Source organism: Adiantum capillus-veneris, chromosome 8 (genome assembly GCF_014529385.1).
Source record: "Adiantum capillus-veneris isolate H3 chromosome 8, ASM1452938v2, whole genome shotgun sequence".
Classification (NCBI taxonomy): Eukaryota; Viridiplantae; Streptophyta; class Polypodiopsida; order Polypodiales; family Pteridaceae; genus Adiantum; species Adiantum capillus-veneris.
The window spans coordinates 153,038,423-153,057,252 of NC_140938.1; the positions used below are offsets into that span (position 1 = coordinate 153,038,423).

Consider the following 18,830-nt stretch of genomic DNA (forward strand, 5'->3'; position numbering starts at 1 on the left):
GTAAGAAAAAGTACAGCTCGTCAACCAGACTTGTAAGCACCTGGGACAAATATAACACATCATGTAAGGTGCCTATTCCTACAAATAGCAACAACTGACGCCAGAGAAGATGTTTGGCGTGCAGTGTCCTCCGGACCAATTAAATCTGCTTATCCTGCGACATTCTTACATGATTTGTCATATCAGAGCAAAGAAAGACATTACCACTACCACTATTCTTGGCTCTAGAATGCAAGCAAACATGAGATCAACAGAACATGCACCACCACTACATTTTTTTTTCTCCGACCAGAATCTATTTCACATCTTCAGCAAAGCAAATCAAAAGCATCACCCAACTCATGCAGTACATCAAAATGTGATTCACCTCCATCACTTTTTTAGGAGCATAGACTAAATGTCTTCATATCGCATAACAAATGCAGTTTCTCCAGATGGATGTTTGCATGACACAAGCAAGAGCTACAACCAGCATGTCCTTTTCTAAGCCTTCATCTTAGCTCTGGCCCAGAAACTATGTAGCTCATTGTCACATCCCGCCAGTAAAGGAGCATATACAGCAGCATTTTTATCAGAATGTAAAATATCGCATGAAAAATTGAGCAATTGCATATAAAAATAAGCCCCATTGAAATATTCTAACAGAGTCCTAACATAATCTTCGCATGTTACCAAATTGTAGCTTGCAGGCCCAAAAGACCACATTAATCTATTCCAAACCGTCTGACAATTAAGGCACTTGTCTCCAAATATCTCTGCGCACAATAGGTCAAGCATGAGTTCTCACTTGAGCTGAATTTGCTGCCAGGTGTGCCAACACACTTGTCCCAACATGTACTTGTCACTTTGCTGACCAATTCATTCATCATTGCTCGGTTCTTTTCACGCTGGCAAAGAAACATTACCAATAACTCTCAAACAAATCACCAAGGACTCTCTCTCTCTCTCTCTCTCTCTCTCTCTCTCTCTTTTTTTGAAAAAAAGTCAGGGCTGTATATTACTGAGTACAATATAATCCCCAGCGGATGCCAAAATAGCCTATCACGTGGGGTGTACAAGCTGAATGTAAGGAGGAGAGCCACTATAGTGACAACTCGACTAGAACTATCTCATGGTGGTCGGTGTGATGAGTGGAGGAGAAACCACCGAGGGGCATAATGCCACGTAATCTGGCCACCTGTAAGTGTGAAGAAGAGTGGGGATCGAGCCCAACGCCGAAGGAAGGCAAATCGGCGTGCCTCGGCTGCTCGAGATGTACCTGAGGATGAATCCCACTGCCAAATCAGGGTATGAATGATGTCCAGCCAAATGGCAGTGAGGGTATCCTGAAGGAGCTGTGGAGATGCACTTAGAATGTGGAGACAACGAGCTCTCCAAACATTCCATAGTGTAATACTAGTGATGACTGAAAAAACTTCATCACGTGTCTGAGAATCCCCCTGCCAAGCAATCTGTGGTAGCATAGCCAAAGTACCTCGCCGATAACCAATCGATGTGAGCATAAAGGCTGGATCTGTTTCTGAGCCCTCATAAAAAAGATGGGGGCCGGGCATCGGCATCAACCATGAGACAGATCCCCAAGTAAGAAATCCATGCTGAACACCTGCTCTGCTAAGTAGAAAGCAAACTACAAGCCACAGTACATGGGAAGCTGAGCATGACCAAAGGCAGTGTGCAGGTGACTCAAGTAGTCGCAAAGGACAGCGAGTACATAACGGATCATGACCCATAGTAGCTAGCCAAGTCCCAACTAGAAGTCCCGCATGTGCAATCATCCACATGAAAAAAGAAATACGACGAGCCGCATGTAAATCCCAGATGGTGGACCAAAACTGCTGCAGATAGGCATGGGAGAGGCCTGAATGTAACCAGAAACGCATACGAGTGGGCTGCTCTGGCTGCTGTCTCATCAGTGCTAACCGTCCAATCTTGACAGTGTACTCAAAGAAGGATACTGGTGCACCAGTGGGGTCAGAGTGAGGCCAATGCCACTCGCCTGGGTCCCAATAAAGCTGAGATAGGGCACGACCCTCCCACACCCAAAGCCTCCGAAGTGCAGCATTGGCGGAAGCAAAACGAGGGTCAACACAACGACGCTTCCCACGGGAGCCAACTACTCTAATGGCCTCCCATCGAGCTCCGGGAAGGGCAAGGTGCGGAGAGGTGGCATCATATGTCAATCTAGCATGAATCCCCTCAGACTGGTTAGTATCAACTGTGAATAGCATGGTGTCTAAACGAGCTAATAAGAGAGTGCTCTCTCTCTCTCTCTCTCTCTCTCTCTCTCTCTCTCTCTCTCTCTCTCTCTCTCTCTCTGCGCCAAAATGGTGCCTACCCCTACCCCAAGGGAAGTAAAAACTGTTACATGAGGCACCTGTAGGCAATTACAAGGCCAATGGCTAGAAACCAAGAGGAGAAACCCTTCCTAGTAAGGATAAAAAGTGCCCTAGCAACCACACCAGGCTGGAGGGAGAGGGTATCCACCAAAGCCTCTAAAAGACAGGCACCTCCAAACTGCTGCAAAGAGAAAAACAACCAAGAAAGGTATGGGGCGTAACTGAGAAGCCCAAGACAGCATCAAAAGATGCACTGAGAGACCACCACTGCACAAGAGGGTGAAGGATGGGAGAGAAGAGGCTGAAGAGGATGACCCAAACTGCTGCCACAAAAGGTGCCCGTCCATAATGAAAAAGAGAGAACAGCAATGAAATGCCGCGAAGAAAATCAAGAGGACGGGGGGGAACCACCAGGGAGCCACTAAAAAGCATCACCAAAAGTGGAAGCCAGCAAGGTAGGCATGGAAAGCCAGTAAAGCAAAGGAACCACCAATGAAATGTCATGAAGGAATCCAAGAAGACTGCGGTTCGACCACCAGGTAGAAGCTAAGAAGCCAAGGGTGAAGAATCCAGGCAGCCTCGTTGCAAAACAGGCCCCCAAGGGGCAGCGTCTGTAGCGCAGGATGGCAAGGGACACCACCGAGGGTACACGAGAGATGGCATTCAATGTGCGCAGAATGAGCAGGGAAGGAATTCTGAGTAGCACACCAATGTGTCCAAATGAACGTAGAGACAGATCGGCGTCTAGCAAAAGGCAAGGAGGCACCAGGGAGGCAGCCATAGCCCTGAGCGCAGATCGGCGTCTAGCAAAGGCAAGGAGGCACCAGGGAGGCAGCCATAGCCCTGAGCGCGGTGCTCTCTCTCTCTCTCTCTCTCTCTCTCTCTCTCTCTCTCTCTCTCTCTCTCTCTCTCTCCACCCAAAATAAAAAACATGGATTTGGGTCAAGGAACAGTGGGTGGGAATGTCCTCTTCTTTGTCAGTTTATGTAATGGGGAGGGCACCACGTGCCAACGGAAAAGAACAAACGAAACAACTTTAAGTACTTCAAATAACAATTGAACTCAAAGAGAGAGAGAGAGAGAGAGAGAGAGAGCACAACACACAAGACGGGGAGTGGTGGAGTTCCACCCAAGAGAGCATTGGCCCCAAACCCTGGCTCCCCTTTCGGTGTTTCTTTATATTGTTGGAACTCAGTACACAAGTCGGCGCGGCTCTGTGCTACTCTGCTCTTGCTCCTGCAAGGTAGCCAGAGAAGAGAGCCCACCCTTCAATTTACAGGCCCTGGGCCTCTCAAAAGTAGTTACATGAAAAGTGACAAGCTTAAAAGCATCTGGTCCTCAAAAGGCCCTCACGTAAAACGCAAAAATCTGTATTGGTGCCACATCAGCACTCTACAATGCAAAACATGGGCAGATTGCCATGTGGCATGTCAACGTGTTTTGAGAGGCAATCCGTACAACCAAGGGCGTCATCTTTTTTACGTTGGGAAACTTTGTGCGTGTGAGTGTAGGTCCTACTAATTATAGGCCCCATTGGATGGGATCCCTGTTGCTAAATTGGCTTTATCTTACAGAAAAATAATTCAAAATGGATTATTGGATTTATAAGTGAGAGGGTTTTCTCGCTTGGAACACCAAGGAAAAATAATTCTAAATGAATTATTGGAATTTTAAGTGAGAGGGTTTTTCTAACTGGAGACATCCGAGTACGGAGTATTCCTAGTGCGTCATTCAAAGTAATGACGGGAGCACTGTGAAAGGGAATACCTGTAAGGCCACCAGGAACGGGTGCTTCTAATGCGTCACATCGGATGGGTGACAAGGAGCATCGGAAAGAAGTATCCGACCGTCCGGGAACGGACATCTCTGATGCGTCATAGGATGGGTGACATAGAGCATCGTGAAGGAGATTGTACCCTAAGTTCGGTAGGAAAGGACTAGGTGATGGGTATTCCTGATGCGTCACAAGGTGGGTGACGGGTGCATCGGAAAGGGAATATCCATAGTCAGGTGGAAATTCCGAACTGTGTTAGAATTGTGCACAAGGAAAAAGCAAGCACTTGAATGAAGATGGGTTCATAGGAAACTTTGAGGAAAAATAGATGCTTTCTGAGAAAGCCGGATTGCTTTTCGGGAAAGTAGATGCTTTCTTGCGAGGAAGTCTATGTCTGCATTGCAAATGTGCATGTGATTGCATCCAAGGATGCTTGGGAAGTGCTGTGAAAGCATTGTTTTTAACTTATAAGGTTTTATTGAGTTTTTGGGCAGGTTCGGACTATTTTTAAAATACGTCGACCGCCCACTTAATAAGTGGGCAGCCATCTGATAAATAAGGCCACAAATCAGCCAGCGTTTTCTCTCTCTCTTTTTCTGGCAGAACAGCACAAAAAAAAAAAAAAAACCCGGTCGCGATCTCTACGCGAGCACCTATTCGTGCCCGTGGCTAGGAACTATAAAAGCATCACATGCCCTCACTCAGAGGGAGGATCAGTTTTTGCAAGAAGGAGATGCTGTTGCAGAGTTCACCCGCAAAGAAGACGTTTGTCGGTGATGCCCATGATTGTCCCAACTGTACCCGATGTCGCCAAGACCCAATGCGCGAGTTCGCTCGCGAAGAAGTGCCTACGGAGCATGTTTCCATCGCGACAAGCTGCTGTTTTTCTCAGTTTTCAACCCATAAACGTCGTAGACGGGGCTGATTTACGAGAAGGAACACAAGAACACACCTCTTTTGTGTGTAGGATTGGAAGAGAGGATTTTCTATGTAGAGATCTCTTCCGGGGAATTGCTTTTTCGAGAACCGAGTTGCGTTACGAGCGTAGAGACTTTGAAGGTACGATTTTCATGTTATGATCTCTAAGTATTTGATTGCAAGTGTACTTCCTCTTCGTGAGGGAGTAGGAGCAGAGGAAGGCATGAGCCTCTGCAGGAGAAAAGCGCTCTGAGGAACTAGAGCCAAATCAGCCCAAGGGTTTCGTACCCAAGTTTGGGAAGCAAATCCACGGATCGAAGAGAGGTAGACTCTTGAGATGTGATCCGGAAGTTGAAATTCCCAAGGGAAGGACTTCGTGTCCAGGAAAGCGGAGTTAATCTGCAAGAAGAGGACTCTGGAAACAGAGTTAGAAAAGAGTTGCAGGGATGTCATGCCCTGAGTCTGGAAGGTGAGATCCAGAGGTGAGAACCTTGGTTCTCAAGGATTTGGAATAAGGAACGGAAGTTCCTTGGAATAGGGTTTTGCCCTAGGAATCGGAAGCTAAGGCTTTCGGGAACCATCAAATCTTATTCTAGAACGAACGTGGTAATACGTTCGGTTCAAGTGCTTGTATAGACTTCTCCTCAGTAATAAAGATACTATTACGGGGGGGGACCAGCCCATCTTCTGGTCCCCAATACTGTGTCGATCTTCTCACTCTCTATCTCTCTCTCTATCCATTTCTCTCTATATCCTTTGGCTTCAGTAATAAGTGATAAATTCTATTTATCCGAATGTATTTTATATTGTTATGCGCTCCCGTTTGTGACAATCCCATAAGTTGGTAACACTTTATTATAGGTTGTTAGTCCCACTTGACGAGGATCTGTAAGTTGTTGAGAACTCGTGCTTCTTCTACTACTTCTAGGGTTTAGGACCCTCGGTTGGGATCTGCAAGCCAACTAGCGTTAGGCTCGAAGAGCTCTACCCATGGTCTTTAGTGGCTTGACACGTCAACACTTTGTGTCACAAGAGACGGGCACCACGTGCCAACGGAAAAGAATAGACTGTACAACTTTAAGCACTTCAAATAACAACTGAACTGAAAGAGATAGAGAGTGCACGACACATGAGACAGGGAGTCGCGGTGTTCCATCCCAAGAGAGAGCACTGGCCCCAAACTCTGCCGCCCCTTTCAGTATTTCTTTATATTGCTTCAACTGAGTACAACTCCCATGGCTCTGCTCTGCATCTCCCGCGAGTAGACTGCCAAATGAGAGCCCATGGGTCATATTTAAAGGCCCTTGGCCCCTAAAACCAGTTTACATGAAAAGCAATCAAACTGAAAAGCTTTTGGTTCAAAAAACAACCAGCGCGTTTTACGAAAATCACAATTGTCATGTGGCATTGCCAACGGAAATTGCAGGATTGTTCGTACAGGTTGCCATGTTAGCATGTCAACGGAAATTGCACGATTCCATACATCTGTTGCCACGTCATCATTCTCCATGTTGTGTGTGTGCATGGGGAGGTCCCGCTTTATTTAATCTCTTTAGGTCACTTGGGCCCCATCGGACGGGGTCCCATAAGTTGGTGAGAACCTCTTCTTCTTCTTCTTCTTCTTCTTCTTCTTCTTCTTATGCTTCTTCACTTAGGGTTTAGGCCTGCAAGTTGGCTCCATTCTTCAGTGACTTGACACGTCAACAGTTTGAGGCATCCCCCCTTCTTGAAAGAAGGTAATCGTCCGCAATTACAACATATCTGCAAAACAAACTCAAGTTAGCCAAAAAAAAATACGAGGGACAATCAATTTTCTTATTCCAAATCGAAGCTCTTGATTTCTTGGGTCGTTGGCTTCCCAGAAGAATCTCATCCAATAAGGAGTCTCATTCCAGATTGGAGCTCTTGATTTCTTGTGTCAGCTTCCCAAAAGAATCTCATCAAATAAGGAGTCTCATTCCCGATTGGAGCTCGTGATTTCCTGGGTCGTTGGCTTCCCAGAAGAACCTCATCCAATAAGGATTATTCAATGGTTGGCACATCACAATGCAGCACAAATGCTTACATATTTATGTTACAAGACACAACAAACAGCACCACTAAGCACTCCCCCAAGACGGACGGTCAACGGTATGAAGCTACTCAACGACTACATCGTCACTCCCCTCGCAAATAACCTAAAAAGGTCCAAGCCATGAGTTCAGAGAACTAGTACAACCAAACGCTCCCCAGACCGTAGCCTACGTCGCTTGGAGGTTCAAGCATACAAACAAACCCTCCCCAAACATCTCAGTTGCATCGTTTGAAGGTTTTCAAGCATACAACGAAACGCTCTCCAGACATCCCGTTTGCGTCATTCCAAGGTTCAACCAAACCTGTATTTCTCACTACTCCACCCGAGAGTAAATCACCTAGCATTAACCAGTATTAAAACCAAACATTTCAAATCGGCACCAAGACACGTTCAAAACAGATACCATCCATTCCAAACAAATTGAAACTTGAAAAACAATCTCGACATAACTCGAGCTACAAAAATCAATTGACTTTCCATCCTGAAACCTGCGCCAAAATTAGGATTAGATTTCTTTCGTAAGGTTATAGCCGAGCGCAACATGGTCCATAAGCTCCTGAATAATCGAAACAAGCCTCGACAGACAGTGTTCCTGTGGCGGTGATGATAGTCCAATGCTAAAGCAATCACACTGGGCCTCCAAGGTTATCAGCTCGAGAAGAGACACCTACTGAGAGACATAGAGAAATTTCAAGTAGTAATCTGCTGGGGTTTTCATGGCAAGTATTTCAAGATACCCCACTCTGCTTGAAGCTGCACTTTTTTTGTTTTGTTTTCGGAGTCGGGTAGGGCACGCCCGGCCGCTCTCCTCATACACCGAAAAGTGCACATGAAGAACGACCAAGACTATGCACCCAGAAACCGAAGGCAGACTCTTTTGTCACTAGTTTCCTCTGGACTATGAGAGGCCAGAATTATCTACACTCTTAGGGCGATGACGATTCCCTTGAGAGACCCATCTCGCCAACTTGATTTGGGCGTGACAGCAACCAAGTACCTCTGTTCAGAGGCCCAGGTACTGCGGGACTTGCTTCGGTCTTCCCTTTGGAGTTGCCTCCTCAAGGTAACTTATCGATCACCTCACTAAACTGCCTTTGTAACCTGACGGTTTTCCCCTAGGAAATCCATACCCGCTTGGCAGGGCGTCGGCTCACAGGTGGCGTCCGCTGAGGTTGGTGATGTCTCCCTTTTCCACCTCCCAACCCCTTTTAGGTGAAGTTGACCCCCCCCCACGGGAGGGAATAGCACTTGGGCGCTCTTGTAGCTCATATGGCTTTGCTTGGGGAGAATTACGTCATTTCCCCCGGGGGGGGGGGGGATCGGATTCAATAACAGCATAGGAAGGGGAGCATTATCTCCCCATCCGCCTATGCAACGCACCCAAGTACCGGGGTACAACTTCACCAAGGAACTTCGCCACAGGCACGTGCCCTGCGTTTCCGTCCCTCGAGTGCGGATCACGGCGTACCCAGAAGGGCATCCGCTTCCCGCGAGCCTCCCCACCAAGGAGGATAACAGTCCTTTCTTCAGGGTCCAACGAAGGGTCGAGTAAGTTGAAGGTGGAGTTGAATCGGTTTAGCCATCTCGCCCTAGAATCATCTACCGCTGAACAGTTCATCAGTAAATGCGAAAGCGAACGACCCTCTAACTGGGAGCACAGCGTGCAAATGCTGTGTCCGTGCATATAACTATCAGCCAGTTTGAGCCCACCTACTCTCACGAGAGCCAACATTCTCTCCTCCTTCCTATTCACTATAGTGCTCCTATTGAGCTGCAGCAGGTATCCACGAGTTTGTTAAAGCCGGCCGTCTTATAGGGCTCCAACGCCAGGCACGAATGCCTCTCGTCCCACTTGTCCCATGCGTGGTAGCGAGCTGAGCTAAAGTCAGCCGCTGGGATATACTTATTCATCCAGTTTTGGGTTCTTGTCATCCAAGTCCACTTCTTGAACGGTTGGTTCTTAGGCTTCTTGTTTACCAAGGAGCCTATCCAGGTAGATGAAACCGAGCGATACTTGTCAAAAGCCCTTGCTCGTTGTACCCCACAAAAAGCAGGTACAAGTGGTATGTTAAATTCGAGATGGAGAGTTGCCGTCCCTACAAAGGTTGACCTTGCTCCCTTCCCAAGTAACATTCGCAACCCGATGGCGACGAGGCGCTGCAGAGAGTGAAGGACACGCTGATCGTGGGCCCCCATAATATCCGCGCCATAACAAATCATTGTATATACGCACGCCTTTAAAACAGTCAGTCGAGACCATATAGGATGGCTCGGTTTGCCAGTAGGTACTAACATGCGAATAGGCTTTTCCTCCCCTTGTCCACTCGCTCCTTGACGATGCGTTCAATGGAGAAGGTCGAGTCTACATCGATGCCAAGGTACTTGTACGTTTCACCTACTGCAACCATCTCACCACCCAGAATAAAGATCCTCGTAGAGAGATCCTGCAAGTCTCCGTGGAACACCGTGACCATGCATTTATCAATTCCAAAGGTCATGCCCCAGGTCTTTGCCCTTTCACTTACCTTGTCAAGGCCCTAGCACTCCAAAGAAAGGTGTCTGAAGGCATATAACTTCCGGCAAAAAAATTTCTTGAAAGCTTGCCAAGTCCTTGGAGTGTGCGGCTTGGTAGCTATAGACATCCACCACTGCATGGCACTGCCTCTGAGAAAAAAACCGGCTTGAAAAATCTTTGATTCTTCTCTTGCAGGAGATCTTTATGGCTTATGCCCTGTAAGACATAGCGATGAAAACTGGAGCGCGCCCAATGCCGAATGAAGTAAGGGTGGGAGTGGATAATAAGTCCGGGGTCGAGACACGGAGATACTTTAATAGAATCCCTGTAAAACTTGGAAGTGCCATCTTGCTCCATCTGCTCTTTGGTAGGACCGATATGCTTTTAGAAAAGCGCACGCTTAAAGCTCTGATACCGATGTCACGAGAGACGGACACCACGTACCGACGGAAAAGAATAGATTGTACAACTTTAAGCACTTCAAATAACAACTGAATTGTGAGAGAAGAAGAAGAAGAAGAAGAAGAAGAGAGAGAGAGAGAGTGCACGACACACGAGATGGGGAGTGGCGATGTTCCACCCCAAGAGAGAGCATTGGCCCCAAACTTGACGCCCCTTTCGGTATTTCTTTATATTGCTTCAACTGAGTGCAACTCCCATAGCTCTGCTTTGCTTCCGAGAAAAAGATCCTTCTATTAGTTAATGAAACTACCCATAGGGCTACAACCACCTCTACAAAAGAGGCCTACAACAATCCTGATGGGGAGACTCTCCCAATGAAAAAACAGCATATGTACAATGAGGCTAAATCAAGAGATGGGAGGAGGGAAAAGCCACACAGGTGGATGGTAGTGCCATCTAAGCACACCCTAGACCATGGTGAAAAAAGGCCCAAGACGCCAGAGTCGAAGGAAAGCCTCTCTGCGCTCCCGCATGCGGTCGGAACTGCCCTGGAGTCTCTCGAATTGTCCTCTGAGAGTATGGATCGGCTCTAGCCAAAGATCTCGAAAAATCTCTGCTGGTGATACTAGGCGAGCCTCGAAGATGCGGAAGCAAAGGGCCCGCAAGATGAACCAAAGTGTCAGGCCACTGATGAGCTCCCAACACTCCTCTCTCTCACTGCACCACTCCTATGGAGTAAGCTTTGTAGCAGGCTGGAGTGTAGGTCGACCCCCCTGCATCACTATCATCCTGCAGGTGGAAGATAGCTCAAACTGAAGTGCCAAGCCCGTGAGAGTGGACCAAGCAGCTGCCCCCCAAGTGTACTGCCGAGCTGTGGAAAGAGCTGGCATCAGCAGAAGGACACGAAGCCACACCTGCTGTGCCAAAGGACAATCCCAAAGACAGTCACGCTGACTCTCCACAAGATGGTCACAAGCTGCACATGCGGCCGAGAGACCACTATGTACAAGCCAGCTCCCTGTTGTAGCTCTGTGTGCAACCAGCCACTGAAACAAAGTGACACGTCTCGGCTATTTGGAGTCCCACAATCTCTCCCAAAAAGCTTCCAAGAACTCAGCTATGAGACCCTCCCCCTGCCAATGAGGTGCTACAGCAGGACGAGCCTCTCTGCGCTGCTAGTATGTGACGTCCCAGTCGAACAGTGTACTGAAAGTAGGGGACGCCTGGATGGTCTGCAGAGGAGAAAGGGTCCCTCCAAAGCCACTCTCCAGGATCCCATTGTACTCGTGCCAGTGGACAACTCTCCCAAGCCCACAGTCTCCAGTGGCTAGTCTCAACTCTCAAGAGCTGTTGGGTCGGGATCTATGACAAGTCCTCCCACAGATGCCCACCACGAGGATCTTCTGAAAACAGCACTCAGCCACCTCCGGAGCCTCTACGGCAACTCGGTGTAGGCGTCCCTCGCCCTCTAGCTCGAAAAACTGAGAGGGTATAGTCTCTGAGCAAGCTCGAACTGAGATAAGAACCTCCAATCGCGTGAAGGCTGCCATCCATCTGGGCGCTTTCGTCAAATAGGGAATTTTAGGCCAAGTGGGAAAAAATGTGCAAATGTGCGTACATGTGAGTTTCTACTGATAACTCATTTGACGAACGGATTGGACCAGACCTACATGCTCAACATGTCAAATGCCCACAGAAGTGTAATAACATCTGTCAAAACGCCATTTATGCAAGAGGGTTATCTAATGGACTCGTCCAAACATGCAAGTCTTGCGAATAGACTCACAAAATTGCCCCTAGGATTCTAGACAATCCTATCTAGGACTAGGTACAAAATTGGCTCTCGAGGTCGATAAAGCATGTCCACGCGGCACACAAAGCCATGTGCACGTGAGGTGAAGATTTGGGTTTACCACTATCTCAAATCCTTACTTCTTTCCTTGCATGAATGATGGTTCCTTTTATTTTCCCTGAAGAGAGGGAATGAGAGAGCCGTAGAGATGCGGAGAGAGAGAGAGAGAGAGAGAGAGAGAGAGAGAGAGAGAGAGAGGAGAATGACACCCAATCGGGTCCCAACCAACCCTCTCAAGGACCCCCCACACCGATGCCAATGAGATATTTGCTTCTGATTGCGTAAATGGAATTACACACATGCAATACCTCAAGTGCAGACTCTACTGACTCAAATGATTGATAAATGAAATGTACATACATGCAATACCTCAAGTGCGGACTCTACTGACTCAAATGGAGAAAGTCGCCTCGGTAACTCTTCAAAATGAAGCACCTCCGGGGCTGAATTTCAGACCACGACAAGGAAGATAGCGTTTGCAGATCCACGCGATCTCCAACGGGGAAGAGGGGTGAAAACTGAAAACGCTGGGCTGATTTGTTGCTTGTAGAAACACTCGGCTGATTTGCGATGTTGGATCAAAACCACCAGACGGGCTGATTTGAAAACGCTACGGTTGGATCTCTGCTAGCGCTCCTGTAACAGACTTGGACACTCCAAGTCAAGAATCTACCACAACAGCACCAAATAACCACTTCAAAACAGTTCACAGTTCACAATTGACTCATCACTCGCCCGGCGTAGTTCCGTGCCTAGAGATATTGGCCCCAAAGACTGGCGCCCCTTTCGATATTTCTTTTTGTATTAATCTGAGTTCAAAGTACAAGAGTGCGGGCAGGCGCTCACACTCGGACTCTACGTCCAGATGCTCTGAGTTGTGAGAGGCCTGCTCACTTATTTAAAGTTACAAGGGTTGCCAAAAGCAGAGCCCAAAAGCTGAAAATCAAAAGCTTAAAAATAAAGCAGTAGTTTCTCTCTCTCTTTCTCGCTTAAAATAAAGAAAAGGATGTTTTATCTCTCTCTCTCTTCTCACCAATTGCGTAGAAAAAGCATGGCTAAAAAGCTGCCAGCGCTGCCTCCGCAAATTGCGCCGCAAAACGCGGGATTCCGTACTACTGCCACGTATCATCCGTACCGTCAACCACGTCAGCATTTTCTACAGCTTTTTAGGATTAGGGTTTCCCACCAAAGTAGCGGGCAGCCACGTCATCACTTTGTGACATACCCCCCTCTTGAAAGCATTGTAATTGCCCTCGATTATGCCTACAAAACAGACAGAGGCCATAAACCGTCTTAGCAAACACTAATTGTTAGTACCTACGTACTAGGAACACACATCTAGCACATGTACCAATCGACAATCACATCACACGACATCACAAGACATCACTCGACATCACATGACATTCAACATTCATTCGCATCATAGACCATGATTTATCGGCAATGTAGCTTGCAATCGCATCTAGATCCAATCGGGACCTCATCGATACCCGATTGACTAACCCCTATTGCAACCATGTCTTTTCGAGATCATTTAGACCAAAATGCTGCAATCATTTCGTCTATCAGTTCCTGCACTTAAAAAGAAGTCAAGAACAAATCAGTTTCATATTCAGGAATTCCATTTCATAAAGTCAGACAGCAGAATATTGTCAGCTCTCAGTATCCCTGAAGCTCAAAGAGACATCAATGACTCTAGTATACAAAACTCAAGGCATCTATTGACAAAGGAGCGGAGTATCTCTCTACCCCTTTCATGGTGGTAGCAATGCCGCGGTGACCCGTAAAAGGTGGACAGTGGCATTCAATCATAACCTTTTCCCTCAACGATTGTGTAACGCACAACATGGTTTTTCTCATCAAGTAGCCAACCTGAATGGAATATCCCGCTACTATCTCCCCATCCCGTATCCGTGTGAAAATGTCTGCAAAATCTAGATCTGTGGCATACACCATATCCTTGAAGCTCCTATCATGTATCGCGGAAATAGCCAGAACCAACGGCTTCCGAGACAAAGCATTTGCCACCACATTCTTCTATCCCTGAACATAGACAATCTAGAAGTGAAACTGTGATAAGATGTTCGCCCACCGCACCTGCTTTTCCGATAGCTGCTTTTGTGACAAGAAGTAGCGTAAACTCTGATGATCTGTAAAGACTGTAAAATCCGCTGCGAGTAGGTAATGCCGCCACTGAGTAAGAGAATGGATAACCGCCAAAAGCTCTTTCTCATAAATCCGTGCTGTCATTTCCGGCCTTGAGAACAATCGGGTCTCGTAAGCAATGACATGGCCTTCTTGCATTAAGACCGCACCCAGACTACGACCACAAGCATCACAATATACTTCAAATGACTTCTGCAAGTCCGGCAAAGTCAAAACTGGTCCCGTAGTCAATTTCTCTTTCAAAGTCTGAAAGGCAGTCACCTCTGTGGGTCCCCACGAGAAAGGGACTCCTTTCTGTGTCAAGATATGCAAAGGGGAAGCAACCTCTGCAAACTTTCGAATGAACCGCCTATAGTACGAACACAATCCCAAGAAGCTTCCAACTTCATGGACATTCTTCAAATCGGGTCAATCACGGATAGTCTCTATCTTGGCCGGATCCATTTGCACTCCTGCTGCTGACACTGTGTGTCCCAAAAAGTGTATCTCTAGTAGGAAAAAATCACTTTTCTTCGCATTAATCACTAACTTGTGATCTCTTAATGCCTGAAAGACCTGAAACAGATGATCTCTATGTTCTGTCTCATTCTTGGAGAAAACAATGATATCGTCAAAGAAAGTGCCAACAAATAGCCTGTACTCTTGAAAAATCCCTCATGTCCATCATTCGGTTAAATGTCGCAGGAGCATTGGTTAAGCCAAAAGGCATCACCAAAAACTCAAATAACCCAAAAGTCGTTCGAAAGGCTGTCTTATAGACGTCTCCAGGCACGATTCGGATCTGATGATATCCACTCTTCAAATCAATCCTGCTAAAGCACGAGGATCCCTGTAATCTGTCGAGTATATTATCGATCCTAGGAATCGAAAATCTGTTCTTGATGGTGATTTTTTTGAGAGCTCTATAATCGATGCACATTCTCCATAATCCGTCTTTCTTCAAAACCAACAACACTGGAGAGCAATACAGTGAAGTACTAGGCTGGACAAGAGCTCTATAATCGATGCACATTCTCCAAGATCCGTCTTTCTTCAAAACCAACAACACTGGAGAGCAATACGATGAAGTACTAGGCTGGACAAGACCCTTTTCCAAGAGGTCTTTCAATTGGTTCATAATCTCTTCGTTCTGCTCGGCTCACACGGTAAGGTGGCCGGTTTGGTGGTGTGCTTCCAAGAATCAGATCAATGGTATGATCTTCAGGACGAGCAGGTGGTAACTCGCCTAGCAAACCCTCTGAGAAGCAATCGGCATGAGAGTGGAGAAAATCTTGGCGTTCTTTATCAAGTTCAGACATATTTTTCCTATCCTCATCACTCAACTCTTTCAAAAAGATCGAGTAAACAAAAAGACTGGATTTCATTAATTTTGAAATGGCCAAAGCCGATACAATAGGGACAGACTCGCCCTTCAGTTTTATATCGAGTACAATGGTTCTGCCCTTCTCTGTAGTCAATGTCGCTTTCCTCGCCCGATAGTCGACCACGGCGTTGTTCTTGTGGTACCAAGGAATTCCCAAAAGGACATCACAACCTTCCAAAGGCATTATGTAAAAGTCCTCATGCCCCAAATACCCCTGACAATGCAACCGAAGTTTGCCAATGACAAGTGTAATGGCTACGTCCCTGCCGGGTGCCGCTAGAACTGCCTCCGCAAGTGGTCCCATCTGATCGGGAGTGATCTTGAGCCGCACCGCCAATTCCAGTGAAATGAAGTTGGCCTTGGCTCCTCCATTAAAGAAGATCAAGGGTTCTTAGTATTTCACTTTGTTCCAAAATCGGCAAAGTTTTGTACTCTCGTCCACCGTGTTGGGATCGGTACCCACGCAATGTGGAACAAGTCCTGTTTTCATCTTGCCTTTCCTTCCACGTTCCTCAACTGCTCTCGCACTCTTAGGCCTTTTGTCGTCCTTGTCGTTCTATTATTTCTGTGTCTTTTTAGGGTACTTCGCAGAGATATGTCCAGTTTCCCCGCATCCAAAGCACTTCCCTTCCCTGATGTAGCGAGCTCTCACCTGAGGAGTAAGCTTGGGTTGTACATCTTTCTTTTCTCGGTTACTCCTCCTCTTTCTACTTTCATTTCTGTTCGGCTCTTTGTGTCATGATCTCATCGGTGGGGTAGGTCAGACTGCCAGAGTGAATGGCAAAACCCCGTTTCGCTGACTCATTAATTCCTGAATGGAAGCTGACTTCTGTTCCAAGCAGTGATCTCGAATCTCTGTAGGTAGACCCAAGGTAGACCGCTCAATCTGTTCCTTGAACGAGATCTTCTTTGAAGAAGCGGATAGAAAAGAGCTCCAAATCTCTCGCGATAAGCGTCCACTGTATCCTTCTTGGTCATCCGAAGATGGTTCCAAGCAATTCGTATATCACGTTCATACTCTCGAGTCAGACAAGAAGAAATAAAAAGCCTCTTGAATTTCAGCCATTTAATTGGCACAGTCTTGCTTAATAGAAGCGTGGACCACCAAGTTCGAGCATTCCCCTTAAAGTAAAAGGCAGCTCTCCGAATCTTAGAGTGCTCTGAGTAACGCCCTCCCGCAAAGCGATATCAAACTGCTGTACAAAAGACAGCCTTCGAAGCATCTCTATAACCAGAAAACATGTCAAGTTTAATTAACTGTCCACCTTTCTTAAACTCTCGGACTTTCTTGCTTTTGTCTTCCAGAAAGTCATATTGGTTGGCTTTGTAAAAATTCTTCTTCTTTGCATAAAAGTTGTTGTCGTCAGAGTTTGAACTGTCTGTAGATGAGTCCTCTGTAGAACTGTCACTCACGGGGCGAGATTTAGACTTCTTTGCCTTTTTCTTGCCCTTTCCGAAGTGGTGCTTTTTGCTTCGCTTTTTGCCTTTTCGGTCTTCTTCGCTCGAGTCAGATAAGGTAGAAGAACTGTCATAAGAAGAAGAAGAATTGGGTACTCCTTCAAATCGAACACGCTTCTTCTGTTTCGTTGCCTTTTCAAATGTCGACTAACGACCAAAATAACCCGGGAAGTCAGCGCCTTTCTTCTGCTTTTTGTCTGTAAGGTGTAGCGGAATGAATGTTGAACTTTGCTCAAGATGAGTGCTCCGAACTGTGCTCAAGGTTCCTTTTGCTTAGGGAAGGGAGAGCCTTCCGTTCTTAATGAGAGAGTGCAATGGACACAAACAAAGTGGATAAACACTGTGAATGAAGGTGCATGAGACTGAGAGAGAGAGAAGAGAGAATACGACACCAGAATCGTTGTAAAACCCTCCTCCGAAGGCCCCACTCGTTGGCGAGAGTGCTCTACTATTGATTGCACAAACTGGTACAAAGGGGATGCATGTGATTGATGCAAGTCTAGGCTAGATCGATGACGACGACGGGGATGGCGAGACCGATCTAAGGGCTGAAAATTGATGCTTTTGTATTGCTGTCCAAAAACGCTACTGGCTGAAATCTGTCGCAGATTTGCTGTTGTCCCAAAAACGCTAATGGCTACAAATCATTGGAACCAAAACCGCTGATATGGCTGGGTCTCTGATGGTTGAAATCTGTTGTTCCTTGGTCCAAGGCTGAAATCTGCTGGTTTTTTATCTGCTTAAAAACGCATGCAAAGGAGGGTGATTTGGGGTTCCTGGAAAACGCCAGGCTGAGGTGGTCTTCTGGCGATAATGCTATGATGAAAAACGCCAAGGCTGGGAGGTCTATGGCGATAGGTCTTGATGAAAAACGCTAGGGAGGTTCTTGCTTGGAGGAGAAACGCCACCAAGTGGGTCTTGCTTGAGAAGTTGTCTGTTGAGCCAAGCTCCTGCTGCCTCTTCTGCCAGAAAGTGCTAGCTTTGGTTTGCTTACATATTATCTTAGCAAAATTGCCCTACCTACTTTCCAACAAAAGTCACTTAATAAATAAGTGAAAAATGTCAAAAATAGGAAAAATAGGTTTAATGCACTGGAAAATTCCCCTGATGGATTCTGATGGGAAGGCTTATGATCATGCTGTGTGCAACCAGATAATCTAAGTGTCTGGTCATGCACGGTCTGCGAACAGACTCACAATGTAACAGACTTGGACACTCCAAGTCAAGAATCAACCGCGACAGCACCAAATAACCACTTCAAAACAATTCACAGATCACAATAGATTTGCACTAGCCCGGCGGAGTTCCGTGCCTAGACATATTGGCCCCAAAGACTGGCGTCCCTTTCGGTATTTCTTTTTGTATTAATCAATCATCAAAGTACAAGAGAGCGGTTAGGGTTTCACTCTCAGACTCTGCGTCCAGATGCTCTGAGAAGTGAAGCCCTCACCACTTATTTAAAGATACAAGGGATGCCCAAAAGTAGAGCCCCAAACGCTTTTAAAATAAAAAGCATCAGTTCTCTCTCTCTTAGAGTCTTTTCTCTTTTTTTTTTTTTTTAAAGCAAAATTTGCGTCATTCATCATTTTTTATTTTTTATTTTATTAAAAAAAAAAGCCTCCGCGATTTCCAAAAATTAGGATTTTTGGCAAAAATTAGGGTTTGCAGGAATTTTAGGGTTTCTGGCAGAAATTAGGGTTTATGTTGTCCGTAGGCACGTCATCACTTTGTGACATACCCCACTCTTGAAAGCATTGTAATCGACCGCGATTACGCCTGCAAAACCGCCAAAAGCCATAAACCGTCTTAGCAGACACTGACTGTTAGTACCTACGTACTAGGAACACACATCTAGCACATGTACAAAATCGACAGTCACATCACAGGACATCACATGATAATCAACATTCATTCGGATCTTAGACCACGATTTATCGGCAATGTAGCTAGCAATCACATCTAGGTCCAA

The 18,830-nt window shown here is 46.4% G+C and overlaps 1 protein-coding gene across 1 annotated transcript in view; it reads right to left on the minus strand.

Moving 5' to 3' along the window:
* Window positions 1-347: 347 nt before the first annotated feature.
* Window positions 348-18,830, minus strand: part of LOC147453189 (mitochondrial import inner membrane translocase subunit TIM8-like) — a 31,754-nt gene continuing 13,271 nt past the window's right edge. Inside the window, exon 2 of the mRNA XM_086518659.1 lies at window positions 348-887. Coding sequence (XP_086374785.1) covers window positions 705-887 — 183 coding nt within the window. The 3' untranslated portion in view covers window positions 348-704. The remainder of the gene's footprint in view (window positions 888-18,830) is intronic.